Source organism: Gadus macrocephalus, chromosome 9, assembly GCF_031168955.1.
Source record: "Gadus macrocephalus chromosome 9, ASM3116895v1".
NCBI classification, from domain to species: domain Eukaryota; kingdom Metazoa; phylum Chordata; class Actinopteri; order Gadiformes; family Gadidae; genus Gadus; species Gadus macrocephalus.
In genome coordinates, this window is record NC_082390.1 from 18,488,992 (window position 1) to 18,511,656 (window position 22,665).

The 22,665-nt window shown below is 47.6% G+C and overlaps 2 protein-coding genes and 1 long non-coding RNA gene across 4 annotated transcripts in view; all 3 read left to right on the forward strand.

Moving 5' to 3' along the window:
* Positions 1-702, forward strand: part of ice2 (interactor of little elongator complex ELL subunit 2) — an 11,327-nt gene extending 10,625 nt beyond the window's left edge. Inside the window, exon 15 of one of the 2 annotated variants that reach the window (XM_060061890.1) lies at positions 405-702. In XM_060061890.1, the coding sequence (XP_059917873.1) occupies positions 405-563 (159 nt within the window). In that variant the 3' untranslated portion in view covers positions 564-702. The remainder of the gene's footprint in view (positions 1-404) is intronic. The other variant, XM_060061891.1, reaches the window with a different exon arrangement.
* Positions 703-1,029: 327 nt separating this feature from the next.
* Positions 1,030-5,784, forward strand: anxa2a (annexin A2a). The gene is made up of 13 exons (XM_060062010.1): positions 1,030-1,165; positions 1,916-1,973; positions 2,130-2,223; positions 2,565-2,659; positions 3,018-3,131; positions 3,469-3,559; positions 3,855-3,934; positions 4,047-4,106; positions 4,287-4,380; positions 4,636-4,731; positions 4,886-4,944; positions 5,147-5,269; positions 5,373-5,784. Exons 1-13 carry the CDS (start codon positions 1,083-1,085, stop codon positions 5,430-5,432), a joined length of 1,107 nt encoding a protein of 368 aa, XP_059917993.1. The 5' UTR covers positions 1,030-1,082; the 3' UTR covers positions 5,433-5,784.
* A 2,115-nt stretch (positions 5,785-7,899) lies between these two features.
* LOC132465237 (uncharacterized) lies at positions 7,900-10,208 on the forward strand. The gene is made up of 2 exons (XR_009527480.1): positions 7,900-9,391; positions 9,489-10,208. It is a non-coding gene; the product is annotated as an uncharacterized LOC132465237 (long non-coding RNA).
* The last annotated feature ends 12,457 nt before the right edge of the window (positions 10,209-22,665 follow it).

Consider the following 22,665-nt stretch of genomic DNA (forward strand, 5'->3'; position numbering starts at 1 on the left):
CGCTCTCCCTCACACTCGCTCTCCCTCACACTCGCTCTCCCTCACACTCGCTCTCCCTCACACTCGCTCTCCCTCAACACTCGCTCTCCCTCACACTCGCTCTCCCTCAACACTCGCTCTCTCTCACACTCGCACTCACTCTCACTCACTCACTCACTCACTCTCGCCCCACGCCATTATATTTATCTATCAAGCCCTGCTCACGATGCATACAATTATTATTCTTTAAATTGTTACATCCTGACTTGCCTCAGAAACATTGCAAAACGTTCTTTGGAGACTCTATAATCAATCACCTAGAAGAATGTAAAATACCTCAACTGTAACACCTCTCTGATGTACGTTTGTCAGCAGCCATTGAGTAATATCCTCCACCCCCCCCCCCCCCCCACTATCTATTGTAGCAGACCAGGAAAGGGAACTGTGGCCCGGGCCAGTCCAGCAGAACCAAGGCCCAGCCCGGTGCCAACAAGACCAAGAACAAAAAGAAGAAACAAAAAAAGAAAAAAGCCAAAGCGAAAAGCACAGCCGTCCCACTCCCACCGCCAACACCCAGCACTTAAACTCACTCGTGTTGCTTTCTATTCGTAGATAGTTTTCTCTATTTTTGTTACTGAAAATGTCGATAATAAATCTGTTTTGTTTGTTAAAAAAAAAAAAAAAAGGTCTGCATTGGTTTGTTCATGTTGTACACTGTGAAAAGTTAGGATTTGTTTCACTCCACGTTGCGGAACCTGTCTAAGTATGCTATACAAACTCGTTCTCTGCCCTCTGCTAAGACTCAGTTAGGGAAACTTGTGTCTCCGTGTCTCCATGCCACTTGCTCCCTTGCTAGCTTTGTATCTCTTTGTCTGTTTTTCTGTTCATTCCACTCAAATCCAGCATAGTGCATTAATCACAGTGATTCAGCGCCGGTGGCGGCGGGGGTGTTTGCCTTCCTGGTCGGCCAGGCCAGGCTGGTGGAACAGGGTGGGGTCTCAGCCATGCCTGACGCATGGAAGCACTGAAGTGGGCGGGGGCTGGGCAGAGTGGAGGAGGAGGCACTGGAAGCCACATCCCGGTCTGCAGAGTGTGCACCCCTGATGGTATTTAACAACCACACCCAGTTCACCGAGGAACCAGGACTGTACAGCTGCTTCACTTCTCTAGTCGGGACGAAACACAGGTAAGCTCCCATTCATGATGACCTACGCAATGAATGGCAGCTCAAACTGATTGAAATAGTTCACATGACAGATGGGGGTTGTGTGTGTGTTGCATGTTTGAGAGCCTGTGTTGTGTATTACTGTTGAGATTACAGTTGGGTGCGTTGAATCTTGAGTGAGGTGACCCCTGTGTGTCTGGTCTATTACAGTTGCTGGGTACGTCAAATGTTAAGTGAGGTGACCCCACACCCCTGTATTATCTTCAAGGTCCTGCTCTTGTACTTTTAGAAGGCTGTCTAATACAGTTTTGTCCGAGCCGCAGTAGGGCTTCTTTCTGTTTCCAGAGGAACCCCCGGTTGTTGGAGACTAATGATACCATCTGGGGGCCTTTATTGTTCCTAGGGTTGGCCTCTGATCCCTCCCAGCTCAGGAACAGTAAATAGTCTGGCGTGATGATTGAGTATTCTGTTGTAATCCCACTGCTGGGTTCCTGCAAGTGGAGCAGTCGAAGAAAGTGGTCCTTGTGATCGGATGGCAGCAGCCTCATGACTCACTCTCTCCCTGCCTGAACTCGCGGTTAACTTGATTTATTTTTCCAAGTGCTTCTGGGGCTCTGACGCAATGTGACATGTTCAGCACAACGGGGAAACCAGCTCTGGAAAGCTCAGCTGGAACAGTTCTATATTGCATATAGATGTAACTTTATGGGCTGCATGTGATGATTCACCAAAATAAGATTGGAGTTCATAACTGACTTTTTTTTTCTCCAGGACTATCAAAATGGCGATGGTATCAGAGTTTCTGGGTCAGCTGTCCCTGAACGCAGCGGTAATGGCACATAGAAATGCAGTAGCCTGTATATATCTGTCTCCACAACAATGAAACCTAAAAACAACTCACAAAACACACTCACAGCACTATTTTTGAACCAAGTTATTATTTGATTATTATTGTATTATAAGGACTTGCTTTGCCTTCCTTCAGACCGTGGACCCCACCTACCCCGCCCTGGTCCCCTTCAAGGACTTTGACCCGGGCACGGATGCAGCCAGGATAGAGACCGCCATCAAGACCAAGGGTAGGGGCTCTTGGCTGGGGGATATATGCATTTAGTTCCGGCACATGTTTACTTCCAAAGCGTTGGATTGTTGCAATATTAGGAATATCTCAAAGACAGACCCACTCCAACACACCTGCTTCCTTGTACTACTGTTATCACAAGAAAGAACCACCGTTCGTGCCAATGTTATGCCGACATAACAGTGGTACCGTTATGTTAGCATGAGTCATTCAACTTGAGTAACCTCATCAATCCTGTTCTTTACGAGTCTCATTAACATATCTTTAATCATGGAAACGATTGATCATCTCAGAGCCTCTTATCTTTTCTAACGACCTCTCCTCTTCTTGGCGCTATAGGAGTGGATGAGAGCACCATCATCGACATTCTGACCAAGAGAACCTACTCCCAGAGGAGAGAGATTGCCTTCGCCTATGAGAAGAGAGCCAAGAAGGTAGAGCACAAGAGGACCTAGGCGTTAGACCTGCCTCGTTCAATTCACATAGATATCTGTTGTCCTTAATCACATTGGGCTCTCTCTCTCTACCTCTTATGTTATGACACTCCCCTTACACTAACAACCACAAACAGAAAAGGAAAACTCCCTTAATTATCAAGGAGGAAGCCTCAAGAAGAAAAAGAAAAAAAAAAGGGGAACCCCTCCATCTAGATTAGGGATGCAATGTGTCTTTCCCTAGAAGTCTCTCCCAATAAGTGATAATGATAATGTCTGTCTGGGATTGAATTGGTGTGGTTCAGAAAAACACAAAGTTACAAATGACCTCATGGGTGTCTGTTGTTTCTATTTTAAGGAGATGATCCCTGCGTTGAAAGATGCTCTTTCTGGCTCTTTGGAGTCTGTGATCCTGGGTCTGATGAAGAGCACAGCGCAGTATGATGCCAGCGTGATCAAAGGCTCCATTAAGGTAAACGCACACTCGGTGTTACACCGCCCTCTAGTGGTTTGGGAGGCATTAACATTTTGACTGTTTGAGATTCGATCATTTCGGCTCCAGAATTCCTGCTGTTTAAGCGGAACTTCTGGGGAGGGCCGGTACAGTCTGAGCCGGAAACCAGAAACGACAAGGGGCGTGGTTAAGCCTTGTTTCCGATTTTGTTGGAGGATATGGATAAATGTCTTCTGCTTTCTGTATCCTTAAACATGAAAGAAAACAGTATCCTACAGAGTTTCACGTATGTTAAGAATGGCTTATGTGAACATTAATAAATTATTAATGTAAAATATGTGGTTGTTTTCTTCAGGGCTTAGGAACTGACGAGGAGACACTCATTGAGATTGTGTGTTCCCGTAGCAAAGCAGAGATGCTGGAGATCAAGAGAGTGTACAAGGAGTGTAAGTACTACCACCATTCTTCAAGTAGGGATTCACTAGAATCCTTGGAACACACACACACACACACACACACACACACACACACACACACACACACACACACACACACACACACACACACACACACACACACACACACACACACACACACACACACACACACACACACACACACTCCCCTCCGCTCTGCTTAACCAACAGTCCCATATCCCTTCACAGTTCAACTCTTGTTCTCCTTCTGAATTTGAATTTCCTCACACACGCGTTAACATCTTCTGAACCCTGCTCTGTACAGTGTTCAAGAAGGACCTGGACAAGGACGTGGCCGGGGACACGTCTGGAAACTTCGCCAAGCTGCTCCTGGCCCTCGTGCAGGTAAGGAGGTGCGCTGGGACCCCTGGTGGGGCCCCCGGTAGGACCTGACGGCTCACAGTCCCCTGTCAGGCAGCTAAACCGGATGCTCCCTTCTCTCTCGTGTGTTGAGCAGGGCCAGAGGGCGGACCCGTCCAGCATCGTGGACTACCAGAAGATAGACGACGACGCCAGGGTGAGTTCAGCTGGATCTGAGAACGCCTGAAATGAATCTGCTTCAAGAAACGTTTGAAGTGTCCCACCATTTTCAGGATTATTTTTGATGTGCTACAGAATTGTCAATATTGATGTCTATGTCACTAAATGAGTCTGTAAAACGGTCCTTTTATCCATCTCAATGAAACGGTGTGTGCAGGCTCTCTACGAAGCCGGGGTGAAGAGAAAAGGAACGGATGTAGCTTGCTGGATATCCATCCTCTCTGAGAGGAGTGCGCCCCATCTACAGAAAGGTATGCTACTCCTCTTCTCTTGTGTTGGTCTTGTGTCCGTGTTTTTAACCGGAGCGACACTTCAGTTAAATATATGATGCAAAAGCTGTTTCCTTAGTAAAAGTCTGAGGTAAAATGAATAGATCATCATAGCTCTGTGTGTGTGTGTGTGTGTGTGTGTGTGTGTGTGTGTGTGTGTGTGTGTGTGTGTGTGTGTGTGTGTGTGTGTGTGTGTGTGTGTGTGTGTGTGTGTGTGTGTGTGTGTGTGTGTTTCAGTGTTCCAGAAGTACAAGAGCTACAGCCCATACGACATGCAGGAGAGCATCCGCAAGGAGGTCAAAGGTGACCTGGAGAAGTCCTTCCTAACGCTAGGTATGCCAACCTCGCCTACCACAGCTGCCAAAACATGTTCTGGAATATCTCAATGGATCATAATTGGGTTTTTTGCTGCATGTTTTGTGGTTTTTTTCAGTGTTGAACCACAATGACGTCTTTGTGTAACTGTTGTCTGCTGTTTCTATTGCAGTGGACTGCCTGGAAAACAAGCAGCTGTACTTTGCCAGCAGACTCAACGACGCCATGAAGGTAAATACTGTTCTCCCCCCTCCCTCCCTGCAGTGCTTTATTTAAGCCCCACGCTTTTTGGGAAAGGATTATATGTAAATCTAAAAACGAGATAAATGTACGTTCCTGCAGGAACTGAGCAGAATGTGCTTTGTCCGATGTAAGCTCCGTGCTCTTCTGATCCCCTCTCTCTCTCTCTCCCCCCCCCCCCCCCCCCTCTCAGAGCAAAGGGGCGAAGGAGAAGGTTCTGACCCGGATCATGGTGTCGCGCTGTGAGGTGGACCTCAGGAAGATCCGTGGGGAATACAAGACCCAATACGGAGAGTCTCTGCACAAGACCATTTTCGTGAGTATGAACCAGGTGTTTCCAGACCACCATACACGCTTAAGAGTCCATTCTTTTTATGGTTTGGTTTTGATCTGACGTCCTTCTTTTGTCGTCTGTGCAGGAACACACCAAGGGGGACTACCAGAGGGCCCTGCTCAGCCTGTGTGGAGGAGATGATTAGAAGAGTCACTTCGCAAACTGGATCACTTATATCATACTGGAAGAAATGAATGCTTTTTTTCTTTTCATCAAAGTGAACACGTGGCACTTTTACATTCCAAGTTGCAGTTAGAGTTGTTTTGCGATGACTTTTCAAGATGAAGAATGCAGCTTATATTTGAAATCGACCTATTGAAATACTGCTATTTTCCATGGTCCATTGTCCTTTGGTTTACAACGCACGCAGATAGCCACTAGAGGGCGCTACAGGTGTTCGGTAGGTCTTTGTGTGGAGCGCGTCTGTTCATCATCCTGCTTCATGCTGTGAGCGCTAGTCCGCTGCTCTTCATTTATAATAAAAAATGAAATACAAATTTAAGAGTCAGGTTGTCATTCAATTGATAATTATATAGCTGCATTTATATAATATGTACAATAATTTACACAAGGCAGATATATAATTTTTGGAAATATAACAAATTCTTAAAAATCTTAAATCGTCTACTCTACAACCTATTAATTCGGTGAATGCATTAGCATTTCTTACATATTTCAGAGTATCATGTGTTCTTTATAACAACAGCCTTATAGGCCTTATGGTGCTTACAAATAATCTTCATAATCCTAACCATTATGTCTTTCTCAGTTCTTCAGGTGCGAGGTGGTATGATGAGTCATTAGTGTGTTTTTCTGTGTTTGTTTTGCGCTAATATTTTAATTTAAAAAATATATTTTACCTTCGGCAAAGAAGATTTGCATACCAGGCTACTAAACAAGCGTATATGTGTAGTGTGTTTCTGCTGTTTAGTTTGTTGTCTCTCAGGGTGAAACAGATCCGCCGGTGTTGACAAGACATTCCTACTCATAAGCAAAACCAGAGCCCCAGAACACAAGGAGGACCTTCTGAACCAGCCGGGGAGGAATCTGATAACTACCGGAGGAGGAGGAGGTTAGACGTCAAATAAATGATCAAATAACGCCGTCACACCTCGATCATTCACGTGACAGAAAGATAACACAATTATAACCAATCAACCCCAAAAGCAGCTAAACTCCTTTAATATTTTGACAAGCTGTTGGATTTATAACACTTTGTAATAATATTGATGACAAAATGAGCCTTTTGTGATGGTCCGTGTTTATCGCCAATAAAAGAAAGATCATCTCTTAGACGCCCGGGCTGTACATCATCCGGCAGAGTGTGAGATTTACCACTGGGTGGGATGACAGATTAACGCCTCCCGTCATAAAGACGAGAGCACCGCCATATCATTTATTTTTTATGTGGATGTACAACATGCTGTTATGTTCAACACCCGCCTATGGGACCCCCTCCACCAGATCCGAGGGGATCTCTCTCCTCAATTGAAACAGTCTAATTTACTGTCCCAAACGTCGGCAGTTAATCATCCAGAGGACCTTAACCCCCATGAATGTCAAACACAGAGCATGCTGGGAAGGAAATGGGGGGCCTGCTATTACCATAACAACTGGAGTCAAATGGGAAACACTCGAGTTCCTAAAAGGTGCATTTTCCAATGTGATTACTTAACAATACCCCCGTTTTAGAAATAAACAATGTTAAAAAATGAATACTAGCGCAGATCAAAACAAGAATAATCCCATAGATAATCTTGCAGTCGTCCATTGATCTTGTCTGGCAGTGGTGGTGTTAAGAAATAGCGCGTCGTGCCAGCGCTGGTTCCCGTTGTATCTGCCGGAGGAGCACCAGGGCAGCAGCCGAGCGGGGGAGCCCAGGACGCCGTGCTCCGGGCGACCGCTGCCATTAAAGTTTCACAGTACAGCTGTGTTGCTGCTGCTGCTGTGGGCCCGCCAACCACACCAACTGTAGATCGGGAAGGCTTTAGTTTGTGCTTCTCATTAATTCATAGCATTGAACAAAACATCCAACTTTGAGAATCGACTTCTCTTCTTCTCGAATCATTTTTTTTTTAAATTGCATCACTCTCATCTGCACCCAGACTAAATACTCAGAGACCAAAGGATGTTTAATTCTAAAGTTGTAAGTCCACATTTAAGTGTGTGTGTGTGTGTGTACTGTGTATGTATATGTGTGTGTACATGCACATGTGTGCGTGCCTGCGTGTGCGTGCCTGCGTGTGTGTGTGTGTGTGCCTGCAGCTCTGTAGGCCTCAGTCAGACTGTTTAAATGAGAACTCCTGAAGGCTAAGCTGGGAGAGCGGCTCCCTCAACACAATTACAGCGGCAGCAGCAGCCCCGCCAAACATGCCTTTGATTAATATTTTCTTAATTATCATTATTTAATCCGGCGTCTTTCGGGTGAGCGTGTGGCGGCCCTGTTTCTGCCCCCTCTGTGGCGCTGAATATCCCGGCTCATTAAGGCCAGGGAGGGATCCTGTGTATGGTAAATAAGAGGCTGACTCTCTATGCTGCACCCCCCCTCCTCCCAGCACCCTGACACCCCCTCCCTCCCTCCCTCCCTCCCTCCCTCCCTCCCTCCCGTCCGTCCATCCCCCTCTGGGAGCCCTGGCGCCACAGTGAAGGACAACTCCTTCCCTGTGAAGATGGCTCCTGCGCTGGGGCGGTTTCCAGTGCGTGGCGCTCGCAGGCCCCCGGACGGCTCCCAGCCTCCAGGCGCTGTCAGGGCCCGCTTCCTTTATGAGCCTCCGATCTGAGGCAGCGGCAGCGGCAGCAAAGGCTGGAGGATCTCCGCCGCCCCGGCTCCTCTGTGAAGGCGCCGACGTGTGATTGAGACGACATAAGAAGTACATAAGAGGAGGAAAAACAAAAAAAACATAGAAGAAGAGGGGGCCTGTCTCCTCTTGCAGTCGGTCCGTCTGTCTGCAGAGAAGACTCTCAGCCAAGTTTCTAGAAATAGAACCACGCTGAGAAACAAGAAGGGTGGTGTTTTCCCGCTTTGAAGAAGTTTCACTTTTGTTGTCCTCAGAGGCCAGGACTTTCTCTATCAGACGCCTGTAGATTTACAGAGGGTCTGATGTTTGGAAACTACTGCAAATCTATCCTTAAAGTCAATCTGGGAGTGAGTGAAGATGTCTGAATTTGTTCTCATGTGAAACTCATCAAAACCTAGCATACAGAAAAGTGTGCTCGGAGATCTAACCGACTTTTTTTCTTTCTAGTTGATCAGATCAGCACTCTGTGATGCTCTGGGCTGGGAGGGGATGCTGAGTTTTATCTTTGCTTGAAGTCTGCTCTTCATCTCCGTGTGCTGGGGGGGGGGTGGATGGAGGGGGGGCCCTGTGGCTGCTTATCCTAACGTCTCTCCATCTTTATCCACCAAACCCACCTTCACTTCAGCGGTCCATGTATCCCTCGTCCCGTTCCACCCAGCCATTCGAGCCTACGTCCTGTCCTCCCTCCTTCCACCCGCACCGTCCATCTAATTCAAATCATCCATGCACGCGTCAATCCACCCATCTTCTCCATCAATCCTAACCCTGTTCATAACAAACCTCCATCTTCACATCCACCAATCAATCCCTTCATCCAAACGTACACAGCGTACACAGCTTCCCCCTCTGATATGTTTCAATAGATGGTTAGAGGTGGACATATGTAAGAGCAGGTGCAACGAGCCAGATGTACCGAGAAATAGTTTAGTGTTTCAGAAGTGGTTGTAACGGTCTAACTCTGTCTCTCTTACTTTCTGTCTTTTTTACTCTTTGTCTCTGTCTTTCTCTTACTCTCTCTCTCTCTCTGTCTCTCTTTCTTTGTCTCTTTCTCTAGCTCTCTCTATCTTTGTCTCTCTCTCTAGCTCTTTCTCTCTCTCCCTCTCTTCTCTTCTCTTCTCTCTCCAGGTCTCTGTCTGTGTTGTTTGCACATGCCTCTGGATCAGCTGTGGAGTGTGTACTTTGCATTTCGACCACAATGACAATTCACTAAGAACCTGGGAGACAGTGGATCTATCAGGGCTGTGCGTGGATGTGTCGGGCTAATGAGATGCATGCGCCCCAGACACGAGGGGCCGACTGATGTTGGGTAATTAAACCGTCTTGCATTAGGTCTGTCCATTAATGACCCTCAAGTCTGCATACATAATGCACTCATGTAATATAATGTCTGCTTTGTTCAACAGAGGTTATGGACGTTCCTGGTTGTTTCTTCTCCTTAATGAGTGGGAAGTGAGTGACATACTGTATGTGTGATATGTTTGGGGTTGTCTGGTCAGAGGGTCCTAACCTGTAAAAGGTTGTTGGTCAGGAACCCACCACTGCTTTGAGAAAAACTCCTGAAGCTGCTGATGCCACTGATGTCCTTGTAAGAATGTCCAAAGGACCGATAGAACACACAAACGACACACTTTATACACACACACACACACACACATGGACACACATTACACACACACACACACACACACACACATATGGACACACATGCACACACACACACACACACACACACACTCACATTACCCACACATGCACATACTTCCTCAGCACCTTGCAAGGGATGGAAATCAGCTAGACAGACACTTGAGCATGAACCAAATGTCAGTAGCAAGCCACAGTAAGAGGAGCACCTCCATGTTAATTATTAGAAGGGAATGGTTTCTAGTTCACTTGAATGACAAGTGAGTCCGTGAATATCTATGCATCGGAAGTAAGTCGCGTTTTTGAATAATCCAAGAGACGATTTAAATGAGATGATTACTATACATTTATAATATTTTTGGTGTATTGGGCTCTCAAATCCTCAAAGAATTTGTCTTGGGTATAAATACTGTAACAGTGTTATGAGTATGTTGTACAAACGTTACATCTAAAAGAGAAATCATTAAAAAAGTTTTTCTGTACGTCAACGTGACATGGAATTTGGGAAATGGATTGTAATCCCTGAACATGAAACACAAGAACGTTTCTTTTTCCAAAGGTGTCCTACAAATACCTTGGCTCTGCGTCGCAGCTCTCTCATTTAAAACATGAAACGAGGAGAACAAAAAATCGCTTTCCTTCTTCTCTTCTTCTGACAACATGCTTCCCATGTGCTACTTAACCTTTGGAGATTTCTCCTCTCTCCCTCTGATCATTCGCTGTTTGGATCACGTTAATTAACCCTAGGGCAGAACGAAGAGTAGAAGGCTTTGAAGAGCGAGCTCCCCTTCCCCCCACCCCACACACGCAGATACAAAGAGAGAACTTCACTCCTTATGTTCTCGTATTGTTCTCTTGTTTTTCATACCGACTCATCTCCCTGTGAACATCCAGTACGGTAACCGAGTCCGTCGCCTTGGTGGCGCCGCCGAGGCCTTCGGAGGTCCTGGGATTTGGGACAGGATTGAAGAGGAAGAGGAAGGAGACGACGATGGGGAAGAGGAGCACTGGTTTGATGTGTCTCCCAGTGTCAATGCACGTCCATCTCCCTGAAGGGGAGTTGGCCCGGGCTGCCTGACCTCCATCAGGTGGCCATGCATATGCAAATGTTTTCAGAAATAGCACACAAGATGGTTTTCATAGCCCTCGGCGCTCGCACTGAAAGGGAGAAGATTTTTCTTTTCATTCCTTCTTGGCTGCTGGCTGAAATGGTCTGCTCGGCACTTCTTGACAAACACAAAGCACGCTTCTTTTCTCTGGGTGTAAAGTGCCACTGGTGACAAGCAGAGAGAGCATCGCCTGAGCTCGTAAAATATGATCTGCATGCGGAATTATGGAGTCAATCAGGTCACTGCTTTGGGTTCTGCTCCCCGTGGTTGGTCGAGCACTATGGGGTCATGGGTTTACATGTCATTACGACCACACTGAAAGCGCTCATCTCTAATCTTCACTCTTCATCTGGGGAATATCACCTTAATTACAATCCAAACCACGGCACACAGCAGCACCGCATGGCTTGGCTTCTCATCTTCTGCCATGATGAACCTCTTCTGTAAAAGATAAAATAATTAATAAAATACACAGCGATGGGGTTTGAGTTCTCCTCCATAACACTTGGAAAATATTCATGAGGATATTCTCTGCAGAAGATGAAACCGCGGCACAACCAGGGGCTGTGTTTTCCCAGATTCTTGGGGCAAATATGTTCTCTCTGTGCCCCCATACTGCTATCTGATGCTTGTCTAAAGCACATAAAGGCAGAGACAGGAAGTAGGATCAGCCAGGGAGGGAAGGAGTGAGGCTCTTCCCTCCAGGATAAGTCTTGAGGTGGGACTGATCAAAGCTACGCCTAGAGACAAAGAGGAGGGGTACGGGGGGGGGGGGACGACGACTGAACAAGCACTTTTGGATGGCTAACTCTCCCTTCAAAAAGTTAGCAACCTCGAACAATGCATTCAAGTGTCCATTTTGGCTCCATGAATCCCTGCCGAACTTATGGTAAATTAAAAAAATAAAAACGCAGAATATACATTCTTTAAAATATCATATCACAGGTTTAAGCCTTTGCTAACCGATATACTTTATCTGTGAAAGGTTTGTGTAGAAACCTCTGTTTCTCTGACCGTATTTATTGCAAAATACAGCATAACGCCTTGTTTGAGAGAAAAGACACATCCTCAAGGTGTATATTAATTGATCGATAAAACAGAATGGTTAACCGTTTGTTCTCCATCGGTAGTATTTCAAATGTAAAACAATGCAAATGATGACCGAGGAATCGTGCTCACATTCTAATTCATGTATTCCAGCTCTACCTCCGCTCCCCAACACAGAATAAGAGATGGTTGAACATGAAACATGCCAACGTTAGTGGCCGCCCCCCCCTCAGAGTGGGTGGATGTCTGGTGGAGAAGAAGAGAGAGAGATGCAGGTATGTTTTGTGAGCCTGGGGCGAAGGAGTGGGGAAGAGACGGGAGGAAGTACAAAGCTTTAGCTCCAGCAAGTGATAGCTAGCGATGTGATCCCTTCATTAGAAACGTGTTTAAGTGGGAGCAGCCCTCCATTGGACCGGCTACATGAACAAAAAGTAGGGCTTTGTTATCTGTGCCTTGTAATGGCAGCTACCGATGAAGACAGGGGCGGGGTTCCTGTACACACACTGTATCCCATGATGCATAGCTGTTTTCATTGTCATTGTCACTCATGTGATGAAATGAAACACACACGCCGGCTTGTAAATGCAGACGGATGCACGTCAGAATAATACCTTGCCCTGCACATAGTGTCCTAATTCCCTCTCTTCTTGTCCGCTAAATGGTGTACTGTGGAGTTTTTCATTGTATGAAAATGTTGATGAAAGCAGCAGTGTCTTCATTTCCTACGTGTTGGGTGAGGGTTAGTAACACTGTTAGTATCGCTAATGGGTTGGTAAGTAATAGGGTAAGTGTTGGTAGTAGGGGGAGGGTTAGTAATTGGGTCATAGTTAATAATATTTAATTAAACAGTGATACAGCTTTAAATGTAATAGTACGAGAACCATCTATTATGGTAGACCCCAAAACCACTTACAGAATGGTACTACCATTAAAATACTGTGTGTAGAAGTCAATTAAATGTTTACCTCACAAACTCTCATTCCTCCAGATAACCTCCAGAGTCTCATGTTGTTTATTCATACATTGTTCCCATGTTGGTTATAGTTAGATAACAGTCAATATGCTTGCTCATAAATTCACAAATGTATTTCTGCCGTGGCCTGTAAGCTTTTAAAAACTTGGAGATTAAATATATGCTTACATTTTATTTCAAAGGCGGAAAAAGATTCTCTCTGGCAAAAAAAAAAAAGAAGGAAAACTCCTGGCTGTGAGGAGCTTGACTCAAGGAGAGGAAGCACATCATTAAAACGGAGGGAGAGTTATTAAAAATGGGGGAAATAAAAGCACAGCCATCCACCCGCCCGTGGCGACTCCGAGGAGCTTCAAAAACATCTTGAGATCTTCTCCTCCCATGGACCTGCTCCGCTCTCCCCTTGTTGTTTGGCTTCACTGGCTCCGGCACTGCCGTGTCTCCCCTTAAATAATCAATCAAATGGCAACATGTAAAGGCAAAGAGAGAGGGGCTGGGGAGGGTCTCTCCGCCGCCCGCGACACAAACAAAAGGAGTGACACGCTCCCGGGTGCCGGCGTCCCGCAAGTCTTCGTCACAACCCCCGAGTTCATCAAAGTCCTCCTCCCCGGTGTCTCCTTCCCACGACGTCCTCGCGTGGTACCCCACCGCCGGACCCCATGCGCTGGTACCCCAGGCTCTGGTGCCCCAGGCTCTGGTACCCCACCGCCGGACCCCGCGCTCTGGTACCCCAGGCTCTGGTACCCCACGCTCAGGTACCCCACACTCAGGTACCCCACGCTCTGGTACCTCAGGCTCTGGTACCCCACGCTCTGGTACCCCACGCTCTGGTACCCCACGCGCTGGTACCCCACGCTCTGGTACCCCACACTCAGGTACCCCACGCTCTGGTACCTCAGGCTCTGGTACCCCACGCTCTGGTACCCCACGCTCTGGTACCCCACGCTCTGGTACCCCACGCTCTGGTACCCCACGCTCTGGTACCCCACGCTCTGGTACCCCACGCTCTGGTACCCCACGCTCTGGTACCCCACGCGCTGGTACCCCACGCTCTGGTACCCCACACTCTGGTACCCCACACTCTGGTACCCCACGCTCTGGTACCTCAGGCTCTGGTACCCCACGCGCTGGTACCCACCGCTCGGTACCCCGGAACACCCCGTCTTGTTTGGTCCTAATTATACGGGGGGAACACGAACGCTTAAGGGTGTTTCATCGTAAGTTCACGTATGAGGTAATTACCTGTTTTTCCTTACCCTCTCTCTCTCTCTCCCTCTCTCCCTCTCTCTCTCTCTCTCTCTCTCTCTCTCTCTCTCTCTCTCTCTCTCTCTCTCTTTCCCTTTTATTTAGTGGCCTGTGTTGTGTGTGACACGGCGGTGGGATGGATCTGTGTCAGGTCGGGATGAAAGCATCGTGGAACGCAGGGGACATTTGCACATTACCGTCCTCTCATGGATAATGGAACAAGGTGTTCATTTGAATGATAAAATAAAATCACAGTCGCTCAAAGATGCATCCCCCCCCCCACCCCCACATCCCCTCCACCACACACACACACCCCCCCCCCCCACTGCGCCTTTTATTTGACTCATGTAATGCTGAGCATATGCAAAACATGAGCAAGGCTTTGGTTGTCTGGTGGAATCGCGCGGATACACACACACGTGTGTGTGTCTTCCAGGCATGTTGGACAATTACGCGTCCACGCAACTAAGGCCAGGGCACTAATGCCATGCGGTGTCAGGTTGATGGCCCTTTCATCTGCACACGGGGACTTTCATCTAGAAAGTTCTCCGCGCGACACGCAGTAGCGCTAGCTTATCAGACGCGAGTCGGCCGGGGCCCTTTAATCAGCTGTCAAGACGCTAGACAGCACAATGGGCCCCGGCACGACGGGCCGTCAAATAAAGGTTTGACTTTGTCGAGCAGAAAAAAAAGAGAAAAGGAACGAAAAGTCTAGTAATATAATGGATTAAGGAACCGAGGGGAAACCAAAGCAAATATTTTTAATGTATAGAAAGGGATTGCAGGCGACACTGCTTCCACACTGTTTATTTTCATTTACGGCGACGTTCAAGTCAAAACAAACTCAAGTTATTTTAGTTTATTTTGCTGCCAATAAACAGCTAGGGGCAATGTTGTTTTGTCGCAGTGACATAAAAAAAAAGGAATCGCAAGTCTTCTGGAGTCTGCCAACGCCGTGGCTCCCACAACTCTGCCGATGTTTGAAGACTAGCTCCCTCAGAAGCCCGTCTAAAACGAGACTGTTGAATATATATTGGTTAACGTCCTTTTAACGGCGGGCACAATTAACGTTTGAGGATTCTGCTTGAAACCCACTGCATGGTGTACTACCACCTGCCAATCACGGGCCTGGCACTGAGCCCGATCACAGTGCTGCTTCCTACTGTATTCTGCTGTGTGTTTACCTCTACTGGTTTGAAGAGCGTGTGTTTACTGGTCGTTTGAAGGCAGGTGAAGGGGGGGGGGGGGGGGCCTTCACGCTGTGCAAAGATGCACAAATCACCAAAAGGTGGCAGAGGGTACGGCAGGGTTAGAGAGTGCACATCAGTAACCTGGCAAAGCAACAACCTCCATTCACGCATCGCTAGTTCTCGATATATACACACACTCCTTTCATCGACACTGAATGTTGGTTCTATCTGTTTGGTGGAAACAGTTGAGAGAAGACGGTATGAAAGCGTTTCTATCAAGAGGGCTCCTGATTCATGATACTTTTTTCACCATTTTTGGTCTATGTACCAACTGGATCTCTAGGGGTAGTTGGTCCATATTCTACAGTCGTTTCAAACCGTGTACCGGGCGGAGGGGGTGGTGGCGGCACCAGTCCCCTGTCATGAAAGAAAAACATGGTGGTGCCTTGAATCAATGTTGACCAGCCATGGGCCTCCTTCCCCTCCTTCTCCTTCTTCTCCTGGTGGCGCTGTTCTCTCTCAGCACCTGGGACCGTCCCGTTCCTACGCCAACCTGTGTGTTGTCATCCTTGGTCAGCACACACACACACACACACACACACACACACACACACACACACACACACACACACACACACACACACACACACACACACACACACACACACACACACACACACACCCTGAGACTTGGGGATCGGGGAACATGTTTTTTGGGGGAATAGAAAGGAAAGAGAACTCCAGACATGGGATGGCTGAGATTGTTTTCAGGGTTGAACTCAAGAGATTCAGGCCCTTCTCCAACCGCCCAATGGGACCAGCAGTCTGGGGGCTTCTCCTGGGTAAACATTCATCTAAAATCGGACATATGGCCCCAACAGGGACAATGAATTTAATCTTTACATTATTCCTTTATTTTCCGAACGGCCTTAGTTACGGAGCCTTGCATATTAAAGAGATACAATGCAGGATTATATTTTCGGTGCGGACCACTTTGCTTTTATTAAACGGATTAAAACACACTTTGCAAAGGGAATTAATTTGCACGTGAATGGCATTTAGCCCGAGCGCGGCACGCAGCAGATGACATGCCCTGAGGGCACACCATGTCCTGAGTCCGCGTCAATTTAGAAATCACACAACCCATTTATTCAATAACACAGAGAGACCGTCCTGCCACGCCACCCTTTCTCCTGTGCTTTTCCACCACTTTAGTTTAGACGTGTTGGAGAGAGGAAGAGCTAGTCTATCCAGAGCAGCGACGGGAGCTCTCCCCTGTAGAAGCGATCGCTGCAGAAATGGATAGCCATTCATAATTCATAAGGCGGCTCGTCCCCCAAGTTAATTTGGCCCCGGGCACTGTTTACTCCTGCTTTGTACTTTGTTTAAAGTCAGTTGTTGACAACTCTTGTACATGTCAAACTATCACCACTAATAATTGCTTAAGGTGATAGAACTTTTCTCAAATGTTGGTTCCACCTCAGAGGTGCGTTGCCCCAGCCCTCCTATGCAGAACATCATCAGATGAATTTTTGATTTGGCTCCTCGCTCGCTCTTGACTGGAAAAGAGTTCCTCCGTAATTCAAAGCAATAGCTGTAAGTGCTATAATAAAAAAGAATAATGTAGTATCCTCTCCATGCATTTATTTTACCGTCTCTCCCTCTCTCTCATTCTCTTTCTCTCTCTCTCTCTCTCTCTCGCTCTCTGTCGTTCTCCCCCACCCCCTTGGTCTACTTTACCTCCCCACCCTGTTTTTATATACTGTACATGTCCCAAACTTTCTCTCCTTCTCTTTTCGTTCATATTGACCAAAGGGTCTCGGGGCTTCACTGAGTCTTTTGTATGAGACAGTGAGCCTGGGGCATCATCTCTCTCTCTCTCTCTCTCTCTCTCTCTGTCTCTGTCTCTGTCTCTGTCTCTGTCTCTGTCTCGCGCGCGCTCTCGCTCCCTTTCTCTCACTCTTTCTCTCTCGCTCCCTTTCTCTCACTCTTGCTCTCTCTCTCTCTCTGTGTCTCTCTCTCCCTGTATTTCTCTCTCTCTCTCTCTCTCTCTCTCTCTCTCTCTCTCTGTGTCTCTCTCTGTGTGTCTCTCTCTCCCTGTATTTCTCTCTCTCTCTCTCTCTGTGTCTCTCTCTCCCCCCCTCTTTCCCTCTCTCTGTATCTCTCTCGCTCTCCCTCTCCCTGTATTTCTCTCTCTCTCTCTCTCTCTCTCTCTCTCTCTGTCTCCCTCCCTCTCTCTCACTGGGAGAGCGACATCCACTCAGAGCTAACAGCCACTTGATTAGTGCCAATTATCCCGCCTGTCACTTTCCCTGGCGAGGGAGGGCCGGGACGGGGCCGGGGCCCGGGAACCGGGAACGGCACCCCCAGTCGCCCACACTTCCCGTCTGAAGCGGACGTGCGCTAAGAGTCTGCGCTCATAGCTGTAGGGTGCAGGCATGGCTGTGAACGCAGGGAGAGGGGGATGGATCAAAAAAGAGAAAAGACATAGTCTCGGGTTTTGACAGAACGATCGCGCCGACTTCCCCGGCGCTTACCAATGGGGGAGGGGGAGGGACTCTTCCACCCGACAAGATGTCTCCCCAGGGCTAAGCCATCCATCCGTCACTCACTAGAGTTCCACTTTCTCTCTGCGGCGCAGTCTCTACAGAGCACAGACACAACTGGGTTACATGTACTGGTTTAAATCAGGAGGGAGAGAAGACTGGGGAAGGGTGTTGGTTTTATTTCTAAGCAGAAGACACCTCAACATGAGTGAGTGCTTAATGATGCCCCTGTGATGGCCTTGAACTCTGAGCATGAGGGACGAAGGCTTGGGGAACACAGACAGAATGACCCCCCCTTGCACCGCGGCTGAACTAGGAGTTAGTCTGGTGTTCGTCTTCTGAATATAATCCTAGAATTATTAACTGATTTGCAAACGCCTGAAGGCTTATCGCGCTCCTTGATGGCTGAGCTCATGCTCTCCCCATCCGGGGCCCGAAATACTTCGGCAGGGGCCCCGGGACCAATCCAAAACACTGCACTTAGGAGCCACTCTTTCACTGGCGTGACTGTGTCTTTATTGATCTATTTCCCGGCACCTTTGGTGGTGTTATTGTCTCTCATACCGGGCTTAGTATTCAGACACACAGCGTAGGACGCAGAGCTGCTCTCAGAGACACGCTCGCCCTCTGCGCGCATGTCTGCAGGGGAGATAAACACGATTGGCGCGCGTGAATATTTTGTATAAAAATCTATCAATTATTCATGTCTACTTCATTGTGTATGATGATTTGTCAGGATGTTTGCCAATAAACAACCATATTCCTTGTAGGGTTGATTCGATATGAGAGAGAAAAAGGGAACTGCTGGGGAGCGTTGTTTCTCCGTCTGACGCCTAGCTGTGGTTTTGGAGAGCAGACAGCACAGCACTTATTTATGGAAATATCAATATTGTATCATGACACTGTATTCCCTCTTCCTTGAATAAACAATAGGCTTGTGTACTAGATTGTGGACCGTGAGGACGGCGTTCAGAATATAACGACTAGCTAAAACGTGTAAAGGGGGCGTAATCATCTCCAGCAAGCCAGGTAAGCTAGGCACATACCGCTGCTGTTTTTCCCGTGGTTGAGATTAACCTACAAACATACAAACATCCCCCCCCCCCCCCCCCCAACACACACACACACACACACACTTTGTATCTGTGCTTTGTTTCGGGGGGGATGGCTCTACTCACGTGCTAACCGCTAACTAAAGTAGCGGTTGGCTCATCATCTCCGCCCTGCACGGGGACGTGGCAGTGTTAGCATGTCTGCAGGGCGAATCTCTGCTGCCTTTCATGGCAGCAGTGCCCCTTCCACCACCCCGGCGCCTCTGTCTCCCTCTGCCTCTCCCTCCCCGGGACGCCCCAGGGAGTGTGTCACCGCGCGGGCCGGGACAGCAGGCCGGTATGACAGGCCGCTATAATAATTGCCGTCCTCCCTCCTCTAAGTGTTGTACGTCGAGCGCCGCGCAGCGCGGTGATTAAATCTGAAACCCCTCCACCGCCGCCGCCGCCACACTGAGCTGTTTAGCTTCCAGGCAAGAAACAGCAGGTTCCCTGGGATGGGGGTCATCATCGCCCCCCTCCTCCTCCACCACCAGCACCGCCTCAGCTGGGGGGAGAAGGGGGTGGGGCTCACTTACACACAACGACATATGTCTTGCTGAAACACTTAGCTTGTGATGATAACATGTTCCCTGATTTACCGTCTGGGATGAATAAAGGACGGTCTTATCTTGTGTTGCTTGCTGACTGCTAACACTGGATGTGCTAGGCTGTTCAAAGGAGCATAGGGTTTCTGGTATGAAGCGTATATCCACATTGGCATATATTGGGCGTATTAATCAGCTCAAACGAAGCCTTGATTAGTCACATTTCTATTACAACATATCTCCAATCATTAAAATGCTAATTTTTCCACATGGATTTCATTGAGCGAGGATAAAATAAACCAAAGTTTTATAAAGCTTTACCGTCCGTGAATACACTGCACACATGTGCACACACACACACACACACACACACACACACACACACACACACACACACACACACACACACACACACACACACACACACACACCCCAACACATGATCACTTGGGTTAATGGCTCCTTGGGTAATTTGTAGGCATTAACAATGGCTTGGTTGTTCCCTATAAACAGGGATAGCGGGCGTTGTTAAACGGGGTTGCCCACGCTGTAAGTTAATTGATTTCCCCGGCTCCAGACCACAGCATCGATGTAAGCAGGCAGGTTAATTAAACATTTACACATAAACACCCTCCGATATATGGCTTGTCAAATCCAATAAATCAATAATACAGTTTAACTCGTGTTGTGGTGAGGTGATACATGTGCTGTGTTGTAATTGGCCCCTGCATGCTTTAATAGCGCTAGTGTTTACTGATCTGGGGGCGGGACTTCACTGCTTCAATAATAGAGAGCAGACAAACTGAAACATTTGAGACCTAATGAGAAGGATTTGGCGACGCTACACACCGAGGGAAGACTTCTTCAGCAGCACACACAACCCAACTCATCACCACACTGTTCCTTAACACCACACTGTTCCTTAACACCACACTGTTCCTTAACACCACACTGTTCCTTAGTACCACACTGTTCCTTAACACCACACTGTCCCTTAACACCACACTGTTCCTTAACACCACGCTGTTCCTTAACACCACACTGTTCCTTAACACCACGCTGTTCCTTAGTACCACACTGTCCCTTAACACCACGCTGTTCCTTAACACCACGCTGTTCCTTAGTACCACACTGTCCCTTAACACCACGCTGTTCCTTAACACCACGCTGTTCCTTAACACCACGCTGTTCCTTAACACCACACTGTTCCTTAACACCACGCTGTTCCTTAGTACCACACTGTTCCTTAACACCACACTGTCCCTTAACACCACACTGTTCCTTAGTACCACACTGTTCCTTAACATCACACTGTTCCTTAACATCACACTGTTCCTTAACATCACACTGTTCCTTAACACCACACTGTTCCTTAACATCACACTGTTCCTTAACACCACACTGTTCCTTAACATCACACTGTTCCTTAACACCACACTGTTCCTTAACATCACACTGTTCCTTAACACCACACTGTTCCTTACCAACCCTCACCACACTCCCAGCATCCCTCCTCTGCCTCTCCTGTTCAAATAAAGCAGTTCCAGCATGTACACAAACGGGCCACTTGCATATATACAGACTCTCTCCCCACACACACACACACACACACACACACACACACACACACACACACACACACACACACACAGACAGACAGACAGACAGACAGACAGACAGACAGACAGACAGACAGACAGACAGACAGACAGACAGACAGACAGACAGACAGACAGACAGACAGACAGACAGACAGACAGACAGACAGACAGACAGACAGACAGACAGACAGACAGATGCACATACATCCACATACATCCACAGAAGGATGCACATACATCCACAGAAGCTCAAACACTGTCCTGTTCCAAGGCACGATTCTCTGAGCCAGTAAACCTCCCTTTCTCTCCTTCAGACTCAAACATTTGTGTCTTTAATTCTGTGGGTGAAAACCGTGACCCGAGGGATCCGAAGTCGAACCACTCTGTTGGTTATATAAGAAAACAACGGACACCAATCCAACACGAGTGACCCAGTTCCTCCATCTCTGTTTCCCACCGCGATGGGTTTAGCATTAACAGCACACCAAGGTGCAGCCCTTCTACCGAGCAGCGCACACTCACCACTCGGGTCGAACCGACAGCAGCAGCACCCCCCGACTGATCCTTCTATATATATCCACCACCACGGCTCATTAAAACACGGATGTGTTTGCTTACAGCTTGGCCCGAGCGCTAGCTAAGAGATGCGTGTTGTTTTTGAAACCCTTGCCAGCTCCTTCAGGGCAATGCGTCGTATCCACATCCCCCCCCCCCCCCCCAACATGTGGCCTCGGTAAACAACACGGTTAGGCCTCAAACAATGAGAGTCCCCGATGACTGCAATAATTTATGAAATCAAACACAATCCGGCTGCGTGCCAAGTGGGACAGCTCTCTTGATTACTCCAAACATATTTATCTCTCCTGTGCGGTCGAGGCGGGCGGGTTGTTGTTGCGGCGCGGTGGCTGAAGGCTACCGCCAGCCGCACTGCGTTTGCGTTCCCGCCAAATGTCACTCAGATAGAAGATAGAAAGACGGTAAGTTTAGCACTAACTTTTATTTTTGCGATTTGAAATTGAAAAAAAAAAACAACAAGACAATTCTTTGCTTCCACTTTATGCTACTCATAGTTACTCGCCACCCAGAATGAATGCCTGAAATATGCTTATATATCTTTGTGCTTTCACATCGCCTGCCAACGTTTGCCGAGGCTATGGCTGAACGATTGAACCTCCAGCGTGTGGTTGGGGCGGACTGGAACAGGGGAGCGGTAAGGGAGAGGGATTTGTGTCCCAGCAGGCTGTCGCGCCCTCAGGGAGGCTGCAGGTGGGAGGCCTTCAGGCGCTCTGCTCACTTTGTCCTCCTCATCCTCCTTTTATGAACAAATCAATACTTTTTTTTTTTTTTTATATATATAATTTTATCATACAACATGATTTTTCATTTAATTATTGACATCCACCCTTTTTATGATATTTATCATATTATCATTTCATTTTATTTAAAACATTGTCTGAGTAGGCTGACGTAGGCTATGACGCACAACGCAGAACTGTCGATAGCTGAATATCGTACTATGCTGATTTTACATAAGCATGTTGGTGTTCAACATCTGTTGTAGTGAACATTCTAAAACTGGTGTAAAATGTTGCTGC

Excerpts from the sequence above, each read along its gene's own strand:
- anxa2a (XM_060062010.1), top strand. The coding sequence starts at position 1,083 with ATGGTATTTAACAACCACACCCAGTTCACCGAGGAACCAGGACTGTAC. Across the intron at positions 3,560-3,854 it reads CAAGAGAGTGTACAAGGAGT|TGTTCAAGAAGGACCTGGAC; the intron begins GTAAGTACTACC and ends TGCTCTGTACAG. Across the intron at positions 4,732-4,885 it reads GAAGTCCTTCCTAACGCTAG|TGGACTGCCTGGAAAACAAG; the intron begins GTATGCCAACCT and ends TTTCTATTGCAG.